This window comes from Ictidomys tridecemlineatus, chromosome 3, assembly GCF_052094955.1.
Source record: "Ictidomys tridecemlineatus isolate mIctTri1 chromosome 3, mIctTri1.hap1, whole genome shotgun sequence".
NCBI classification, from domain to species: Eukaryota; Metazoa; Chordata; class Mammalia; order Rodentia; family Sciuridae; genus Ictidomys; species Ictidomys tridecemlineatus.
This window is the reverse complement of record NC_135479.1, coordinates 205,869,242-205,878,890: the sequence shown is the minus strand read 5'-3', so window position 1 is coordinate 205,878,890 and position 9,649 is coordinate 205,869,242. Positions and strand designations below refer to the sequence as shown.

Genomic DNA, 9,649 nt, shown 5'->3' with positions numbered 1-9,649 from the left:
CTATTGGCCCAAGGCATGGCCCTTGGGAGAGGACGCCCACCCCCGCCCCACTGGCTAGAGGGAGCTGGCCCCAGCCCTGGCCCAGCTTTCCTGGGCTGACTGAGCCCCATTCATCCCCCATGTGCAGATGACTCAGCCAGTGATTTCAGTCACCAGCCTGGTGTTTATGCCACTTGCCACAAACCGTGGATACTGTTTGGAGCTGACGTTCTGCTGGTGGAGAATGACATCCAGTCAGCTTGTGGCCTCTGTGGCCAGTGGTTTCTGAAGAACCCATTGTGTGCTGGTCAACTGTGAGGAGGGGGTGGGGATCCTGCTCCCCCAGAGAAGTGTTTTGGTTTCACGTGGGTTTAGCACAGGTCCAGGGACTCTGGGAACCCAAGATGTGCCCTTGTGTGGGTCTCCTTCAGAGAAGGCCCTAGAACAGCAGGGCTGGGCTCCAGTCAGTGTTGGCAGGAGCCTGGGAGCATAAGACAGCTTGGCTCCTTCTACATGGAGTGTTACTTGGTACCATCAGATGCCACATGTGCCCTATTCACATTGCAAAAGAGGATGAGAATGACTGAGCACACACTGCTGCTTTCTGAAGCTCCCATCACATTACACACCATCACGTGGGTGATTTCTAGAATAAACTCTAAGAGTGGTAATAAGAAAAACACCCTAGCTGCAACAGGCCTGGTGTCTAGCGGTTAATAGGTGCCGTCTCATTGACACCCCCACCCCCCGCAGTGAAGTGCATCCTATCACAGCCCGGATCTGAGAGATAAGGAGACTGAGGCTCCAGAGTTCAAGAGGCTGGTCCGAGGTCACACAGCCAACAAGTAGAGTAAACGAGGCCAAGGTTCAAACAACACAGGGCAACTGTACAGTCAGGACTGCAAACTGGAAGAGGAGTCCAGGATCCGGGGAGGGGGGGGGAAGCTGGGGAAAGGACACTGGTGTCTGAGGACACTTGGATACAACAGAATCCGCACAATAGAGAGTTCTTCCTCCTGTTTCCATGTGCCCCTTCCATGGGGCACAGCTTTTCCCTACATGCTTCCCGGGAGAAGTTTATGTTTCGATGCTGACATTTCTCCCTCTGAGATTTGTGTGAAGACAAAATATAAAAGGCATCTTCCAGTGCCCTCAAGGCCCAGAACCATGGATGCTGCCATCATGGGTGATTTCAAAGGTTGTCTATGAAATGGGGGCCGAGAGGGCCTGTTTAATTTTTTTGGTCTCCTCTGTGATTCACGGTGTGACAATTGTTGGTTGTAACTCCTGATCAGGGCTGTGCTTAATAAAGGGCTTTGATGATCCAGGGCTGTAGAGGGAGCACCAAAGTAAAACCATCAAAGCAAGCAAAGAATGAAGCCAAATCCTGCCTTTGAGTGGTAATCTAGGTAGAAATAACATTACCAAATACAACGTTTTCATTACTGATTCTTCATCTGCTCAACTCAGTTTTTTAAGATTTGAACGGGACAGCAGGCAGGGATCACTTCCTGCGAGTGTTTTGCTTTTGCTTTTTGCCTAAACAGTTAGTGGTCACTGGAGGATCAGAGGCAGATGTGTCTGGAAAGGTGCAGCCCTAGAACCCCACGGCCACACTCCCAATGTCAAGCGCCACCACACTGGGATATTTTGGAAGTAAAAACATAAAACTGGACAAATGAAAAAAAAAAAAAAAACTACAAATGAAATAACTCCCATGAAGTCTCTGGAAAGAGGAGGGATAAAGTGGAGGGTCTAGCTGTGCTGCAGGGTCGTGTTTGATTAGAAGTGATAGGAACAGCAGCATCCACAGCCAGGGGCTGGTGTAGGCATGGAGCGGGGCCCATGTGGGGGTGCTACAACCTTGCCCCAAGAGCTGGGGACCAGAAAGGAAAAGGACACCTCCTTACATTAGGAGTGTGACAGGGGGACACCCTGGGGGACTGTCCCACCCCTCCCTGACTTCTAGACTTCTCTCCTTTGACTTCACTGTCCTTCGTTTAGGGGATAACCCAAGTGCCCACAAAACGAAGTCAACCATGAGAAATGCTTATTACATTCTTGACACTCAAGAAGCTCCATTGTTGGCCATACCAATACCATCATTTTTGCTACTCGACTGTTCTTACTGTGAATAGGTCCTCTTTCCCCCTGCCTGACTGTTCCCAGCTGAGCCGCCATTTCTTTCTTTCTTTTCTAAACCTGTAGATGAATCTTGTCATCCAAACCTGTTATTTTGGAGTGTCCTGGTGGTATGACTTTGGCATTCTCTAAGGAGTTACCCATGTTACCTAGAGGCTTCTGGAACACAACAGCGTTTCTTGGATCCCAGTGCTAGGATCTGCGGTAAGTCTCTCCCAGGTCCCATCACCTACCTCTGACCCATGTGCCAGGTGTGGGGTCCAGGTGCAGGGTCAGGTGTGTCTTCTGTGCAAGGGCTTTTCCTGCAGCCAGTACTCACTGCTGTGTAGGAGCCAGTTGGAGAATCACTCTCGTCCATGAAAAATGCTGGGTTAAAAGATACTCACTGTGTCCAGAGAATGGGGCCCATTGGAGTCAGTGCATTTACTGTCTCCACGAAAACACTGCAAAGCACACAAAGAGAAAGTCCCTGACATTGTGCCTTAGCTTCTTCCCCTGCTCCCTGCTGCTCTGTCTCAGAGCTGTCTGCTTCCTTGCAGTCTGAAAGTTGCTTCTCAAAATGCTAATGACAAACATCTCCATCTGAGGATTTCTCACGGGGTTTACCTCTGCCTCTGTCTATCTTTGTCACCAGTCTGGGCCTCCCTTGGGGCTGTAGGTCAAGGGTGCCAGAGAAAGTTGAGCTGATTTTGCTGCAGTCTACCTGTGGATGCCACTTCACAAAACCATGAGGGCTGCACAGAAAGGCTGGGAAAGGCCAGAGATCAAGGACCTTCCAGGAGTCAAAAATACGCTCAGCCTGGGTGGTGACCTCCTGCCAGGATTCCTGTTTCCTGCAACAGAAAAAATCAAGGAAGCTGATTTAGCCTCTTCAAAACAGGTACTGCTCCCTGGCATTCATGCCTTTGACTTCCTGATGGCCTTGAATATGAGTCCTGGGCCTCAGCTGCCTTATTCGACAGGGAAGAGGGATTGGATGACTTATACGTTCCCTTGTCCTGCTGGCATTCGGTGGGATTCAGACATCTGACTTGGCACCTGTGGCCTTTGTCCTGGGCAGCAGCTCACCTTCATGTGCTGTCCTGAGGTCACTGTGGAAGGCTGAGCCTGGAGGGGAAACGAACCAACCCCTTCACTTTCAATCAGCCATCTTTCCCTCCAAGTATCATCAGCCTGTAGTGTTTCAGGACTTGGAATAGTTTCAGCTGCTTCTCCTGATCTCACAGCCCAGCCTATCAACAACACCAACAGGAGGCAAAGGGGAAAATTTTCAGATAGAGCTCTTGGTCCTATTGGAGCAGAAAGCATGTGGCTCAGGCATTTTGACTTCATGTTGGGCTCAGTTAAAAATGACAGACTAGGGCCTGTGTTAACAATTATTTTGCAACATCTTTATAAATAATTAGACTAGCTTGTGTGTAGGTCTTAAAGAATATCTTGCTACTCTATTTTGACACCTAAATATTGAGTAAAATAAACTGGATTTTGCTTGAAAGAATTTCAAGTGATTTCCTTACAACTAAATTCTGCTCAGTAAGAGTGCATTCATGGCTTAGGAAAACATGACATTTTTCAACCTATTGCTTCATGAGCCTACTTCAATGAATGTGGTACTCTTAATGACTAGTGCAGAGGAGAGAAAAGCAGACAAGCTAGAAAATGCCTTTTGAAGGAAATACACTCGCCTCATCAATGAGAAAATCTGGGTGTGATTTTCTCAGTTGAATTAAAAATCACATACAGTATCTCTTTCCTATAAGACACGGAGTGTGTGCTTCAAATTATACATAAGCCAAAGCCGTCATTTGTCAGCTCTTCCCACTGCCTTGCTCTTGGCACCCTGGTGAAATATCTTTGTGTGGCAGAAAGAAGGGCTCTCTTTCTGGCTGCCTTCCTTTATCAACAACAGAAGGTTCTAGAAGGTTTAGCTAGTAGGCTAAGACTCTGAGTATTGGCTGCCAACTTATACCCAGCTTCACCTACATACCTGGGCAATCAGCAAAGATGAAAAATTCTGAGATGGGTAACCTGGAAACACTCTTGTTCATAATTTGAACTTCAATAAAGTGAAATATTTTCCGTGCTTAGAGTAGAGCCTCTTCCTCGAGAGCACAGTTTATTCTCTCAGTTATATATTTTTCAGGGTTCTATTTTCATGCCTAGCATAATCGGTTTTCCTTAGAGGAGAACATCTGTAAATAGACCATCACTCTGGGCTGGGTAAATCCCACAGTGCATTTAATCTGTTCTTTGTTTATTGACTGCTCATCTGGCCTCCAACACACAGACCAATGTGATGTCTCAAGCTGTGTATTTTCCCTTTAGGTTCTGTTCACTTTAATTGCTGGGAGTACACATTGGTGGTTGGCTGGATCCAGGAAACTTTTTTGGCAGTGAATCACATGTTTCTTCTCCTTTTGCTTCCGAAGTCTCAAGGAGCCTGCTTGAGACCCTTCCTGCCTTCTAGCCCCCTTCAAAGACCAGTTTAAGCTTGTTCCTTCTGCATAAAGCTCACTCCAGCTAAAATCCAGTGAGGAGAACAATTCAGCAAACTCCCTTGCTGGGGTGATATTGTACTGCAGATTTCAAAAGGCAACTCCATGCTTTTCAACATACTTATCTAAGCTTAAACCTTGTGCTTGCAGAATGTGCTGCTATACCCTTAAGAGGTCCAGTTTTGCATTATTGACACTGTACTGATGCAGTTTTTAGGGCATAAACTTCTTATAAGGAGCAAGTCTGCTAATCTGGCTTGAAACAATGACCAATGAGATGCTACATACAGGCAGATTAATTAAATATTTTGATGGCAGTCCACACAGCCCTGTAAATCCTTGATATATTCATTCATACTCTTTAGCAGTTCTGAAAAGCATGTCAGGGTGTGGTTTTCTCAGTTAAATTAAAAATCACATACAGTATTATCTTTCCTATAAGACACTGAGTACGTGCTTCAAATTATACATAAAAAAAGGAGGGAGATGACATCTATCACTACCCACCCCTTTTCTACCCTGCAGTTTTCTGCTGATACACACACACACACACACACACACACATGCATATATATAGGATTTTTTTTTTTTAATGACAGTGCACCTAGTTGGAACTGGGAGGAACTGTCTATTTCTAATCTTGTAAAAATATGTATTTCTTAAATGGAGAACTTGATTTGGTTTTGATTTATTGATTTTATTTATTTATTTGGTTTTGATTTATTTGCTTTTACTTTTCCTTCAGTGCCTTGTCAGGATGCAAGATAAACAAAGACAGGCACTGAATCAACAGATGCCTAAATTCAAATGTAAAAGCCAGAGGCAGAGTCTGGGAAGAATGAAACACTTTCCTGACACAGGTTGGTGTGCAGAGCTACTTTCTCATGGGTTTTGCTTCCCCTGGGACACAGACACAGCCAGCATGGTAAGGAGCAATTCCATTTTTCTAGCACCTTCTCCCGTGTATGTTCCCAAAGTGAATGCTAGTCTCCTTTAAATGTACACATTCCTTGATAATTCCACATAGAAAAAATTGAATCACCCCATCTGAGTTTTCCTGGGGTTCAAGGGGATATAAGATTTCTCTGCTGCATCCCTACATTTAAACATGGGTTGGACTTCACTGGGAACTATGAAATGTTTTAATATGTCACATGAGTGAGTCAATACCTCAAATTTTTCTTAACATCAGGAATGGAAGAGTTTTCCTTTCCTCTTAGGTGAGTTAAATGATGTCTCAAGTCATAATTTCTGAGAAGACAACCCCCAACATTATTTAAATTGCTGGGGAAGGGGGGAACTCATAACTTATAAATGATAATGTTTAAGGTTCTGTCCACTAAGAAAAGGTGAATTTTTGAGAAAGATGCTGAAATTTTAAAAAATTATGAAAAATGTATTGCTTGTTTTTCACTGGAGGAAACTAGTTAAAAATAGACCTATTCCCAAAATTTGACCAAAAACTAACTCCTGGAATTGCCCATCTCCCTTCCCCGATCCTATCCACTGGCCTGCAGTCCTTAAATTTTCCAGTTGATGCCTGAACTTGAACTAGGGTTACCTGTTTATTTGGGGTTATTTTACAACTCAGGAAGTCAGGTTTTAGAATGTGGAATCCCAATCATTTAACCACTAACTTTCATCCAGAGGTTCTAAATACACCATGGCATAAGGACATTTTTATTAACAAACAAATCGAACAAAAAAATGTAAAAATTAAGCTTTCAATGTTTTATTTTGTTGATTCTGTATAGCTCAAGGGAACAAAGTTAGAGGTAAAATTAAATGCCAGTTAAATTCGGCTACTACCAACAACTAAAAATTTGCAGTATAAAAAATGCAAGCTGCTGATAAATCATATAATAATCTTGGGTAATTGGTTAACGCCTTAACGGATCAAGAAGGGTGGGTCATCTATGTAATTCTTCAACGGCAAAGCGGCGAGAAGCACGACCGGTGGGACGTGCTGGTTGAGGACTCCATTCGCCGGAGGGACAGAGGGACAGGGTAGAAAATGCCACCGGCAGGTCGCCACAACAACAGCTGGCTCCGCGGAGCAGTAGGGTTTTGGAGTCCTGGTCCTCCTCCTTCACGTCTTTTAAAAAGAACGTTAATTAGCTAGCTTCAGAATAAGGAGACTGCGAAAAGCCTTGCTACCTATTTTAGTAAATCCGGAACACAGATGGCATGAAGGGTGGTGGGCTTTTGCTTTTAAGCAAGATCAAATGTTGATTATGCTACCTTTGGGGAAGGGGAGACGAAAGGTGAGTTCTACGCTAAGAAGACCCCAGGATTTAAGAGCAAATACTCCCTGCAACGAAACACCTGGTTATGCGAGTCTCAAAAACAGCATTCCAAGTCTGGCTACCAAAGCCGATGGACTTCCCACCCCAGCACACCCAACAACGCTGGGGCTGTCACCGCCCCCACCCGCGGCACCGCGATGCCAAATGCTGAGCCACTGAGGGTCTGTCCAACTGCGACGCCCCGGAGGGTCTGCGCGGACTAACTGGTCTTTTTCCGGCCTCCCAGGTCCGATAGATAGTTTCCGTTGACAAGTTTGGGCTTGGCTGTTGGGAACAGGGCGCCTGTGGGCTCCAGCAAACAACTCCTCTGCGGGTCCGCGCTGTTGGAAATCCCCCCAAGGCCTGGAGGAGGACCGCTCCCTGGAGGTCGCACTCTGGACTGGTCTTTCGCCCCACCCAGAGGGATCCCAACAGAACACAGAACCTCCTAAAATCACACCAGTCCTTCGAGGCGCACAGCTCTAGGGACAGGGAGAGAGAACTCGCTGGGTGATGGGTGATACGCTCACTTTCTGCCTTAAACGGATGGAATCCACCTAGAACCTAAACCGCCTAGATGTTCCTTGTAACATCTGCTGGGGGTGCTTTAATTTCCTGGGGGAGTAGGGCTGGGGAAGAAGGCGCTGGACAGTCCCTACCTCTGGGCCAATAAATTCGAAATGCCCTTCTTACTCGGGCCCCCTCTCTCCCTGGACTCAGAGGCACAGGGGTGCGGGAAGCTGGACTTCAGGAGGCCGGGCAGAAGTCCCATCTCGCCCAGGGCCCCGGCAGGGCCTCACTTGGAGAACTGAGCCTGTACCGCTGCCAAGCCCAGGCCGGCGGGGACAAGGTGCTGGAACTTGCAAACCGCGCAGGTGCAGAGGCCGGGACCACCCGCGCCACCGCCCGGAAGCGCGAATTGTCCGCACGGCGGCTCGTCTAGGGCCAGCGACAGGTACTTGGCGGGGCGCAGCGCGTCGGGGGGCCCCACGGCGCCGGGTGCCAGCAGCACTGAGCCCGGCGCGGCAGCTAGCAGGGGCAAGCCAGCCAGCAGCAGGCGCGGCACGGCGGGCCCGGCGCCCTCGCCTAGCGCTCGGCGAAGCTCCTGCAGCGAGCTGCCCAGCAGCAGGATGTAGTTGCGGGCGAGCAGCAGCGTAGCGATCTTGGACAGCTTGCGGCCGGGCGCGCCCTGGCAGTGCGCCGCAGAATAGGGCAGAATGACCTCGCGCAGAGCGTCCATGGCCAGGTTCAGGTCCTGCATTCGCTTCCGCTCGCGGCTGTTGATCTTGCGCCGCAGCTGCTGCTGCTGCTCCTCTTTGGCGTCAGCCCGGGCACCGCCGCCAGCGTGCGCGCCGGACCCCTGCCCGTTGCCTAGCTGCTCGGCTGGCCCCTCTGGCTTCTCGCGCGCAGCCTTGGGGAGGAGGGGTGCCGTCGTGGAGGAGGAGGAAGTGGAGGAGGAAGAGGAAGGCGGCTGCCGATAGCCCACCAACTCGTACAGAGAGGCCCCGAGCTGCACGTCCCCAGGCCGCTGGGGCCGAAGCATGGTCGCGGGGGCCGCGTTCACGCGCGCCTGGGAGACCGCATAGTACATCTGGGGGGCGATGCGGGCGGCCTAGGGCGCCCTTCAGGAACGCCCCGCCGTGGGCCCGTCCGTAGGCCGCCCCTCCCCGCGGACCTGCGCGCGGGTGGCCGACGGCAGGGCAGCTACCGGCGCCCGACCCCTTTAAACCCGGCTTGGGAACCTGAGGGGAACGCGGTTGGAGGGGCTCAACCAATCGAGGAGCGAGGCCGGGCACAGACGTGTGTTCATTGGCTGCCCGAGCCCAGGCCGGCGCGGAAGTGCCGCTGGCACAGCTCAAGGAGGTTATTGTGAGCGCCAGGGCTAGTGCCGAGGGACAGGCCCCTGGAGGGGATGCGGGACGCCTTTCGGGTGAAGCTTAGCTCTGCAGAAAGGAGAGTGGCATTTGATCAGGTTGAAAGGCACTTGTCTCCCTCCAGCTCCCAAATGCGTCCACTCTTTTTCTTGTTAAACGTAATGCATGTCTTCAAAACTGAAACTGTATAGCTCTTAAGAAATTTCCCATCCCCACCCTCAACTCCTGGCAACTACCATTCTGTGCTCTGTCTCCATGAATTTGTTCTGCTCTAGGAAGGTCGCGTAGGTAGAGTCTTACAGTATTCGTCTTTTAGTGACTGTCTTATTTCGCTTTGCATGTCTTAAAGCTTTATTCAGGTAACATGTATCCGAATTTCCTTCCTTCCTAAGGCTGAATAATGTATTCTGTTTTCTGTGGCTACTACCTTTCCTTTATCTGTTCATCCAAGGATGGACACTTTGGTGGCTTCCACCTTTTGGCTATTGTGAACATGCTACTGTGAATATGGATGTAATGTGTTTTTAAGAGAAACCCAGGATTTCCTGCCAGGTTCAGAAACCAAAATTTCTCCGGTGAATGTCAGTAGTATTAGGATGATTGCTCCCACAACTCCCACCCCCAGCTCTTCCATTAAGTCTTTAGGGACTAAGGAACCTTTGTGGTTGAGTTTTTCTCCTCCCAAAAAGGATGTGTGTTAATTTTATCAGTGACTTGGTTCTTGCTTAAGCAAAACTCACTCAGAAATTGGTTTCTTATCAGAAACAAAACATGCACACACTCTTATCAGTTGAGGATGGAACTGAATCTTTCTCTTCCCCAAATAAAGTAGTGTTAGTTGGTGGCTGTGGAAGTTTTCTTCTGCCAGCACCAA

The 9,649-nt window shown here is 48.7% G+C and overlaps 1 protein-coding gene across 1 annotated transcript; it reads right to left on the bottom strand.

The window, feature by feature from the left end:
- Positions 1–6,326: 6,326 nt before the first annotated feature.
- On the bottom strand, positions 6,327–8,624 carry Olig1 (oligodendrocyte transcription factor 1). Its single transcript, XM_005323526.4, has one exon. It carries the CDS (start codon positions 8,490–8,492, stop codon positions 7,698–7,700), a length of 795 nt encoding a protein of 264 aa, XP_005323583.1. The 5' UTR covers positions 8,493–8,624; the 3' UTR covers positions 6,327–7,697.
- Between the last annotated feature and the right edge of the window lie 1,025 nt (positions 8,625–9,649).

What these genes read in the sequence shown, in the direction of transcription:
- Olig1 (XM_005323526.4), bottom strand. Translation starts at nt 8,492, where the DNA reads ATGTACTATGCGGTCTCCCAGGCGCGCGTGAACGCGGCCCCCGCGACC.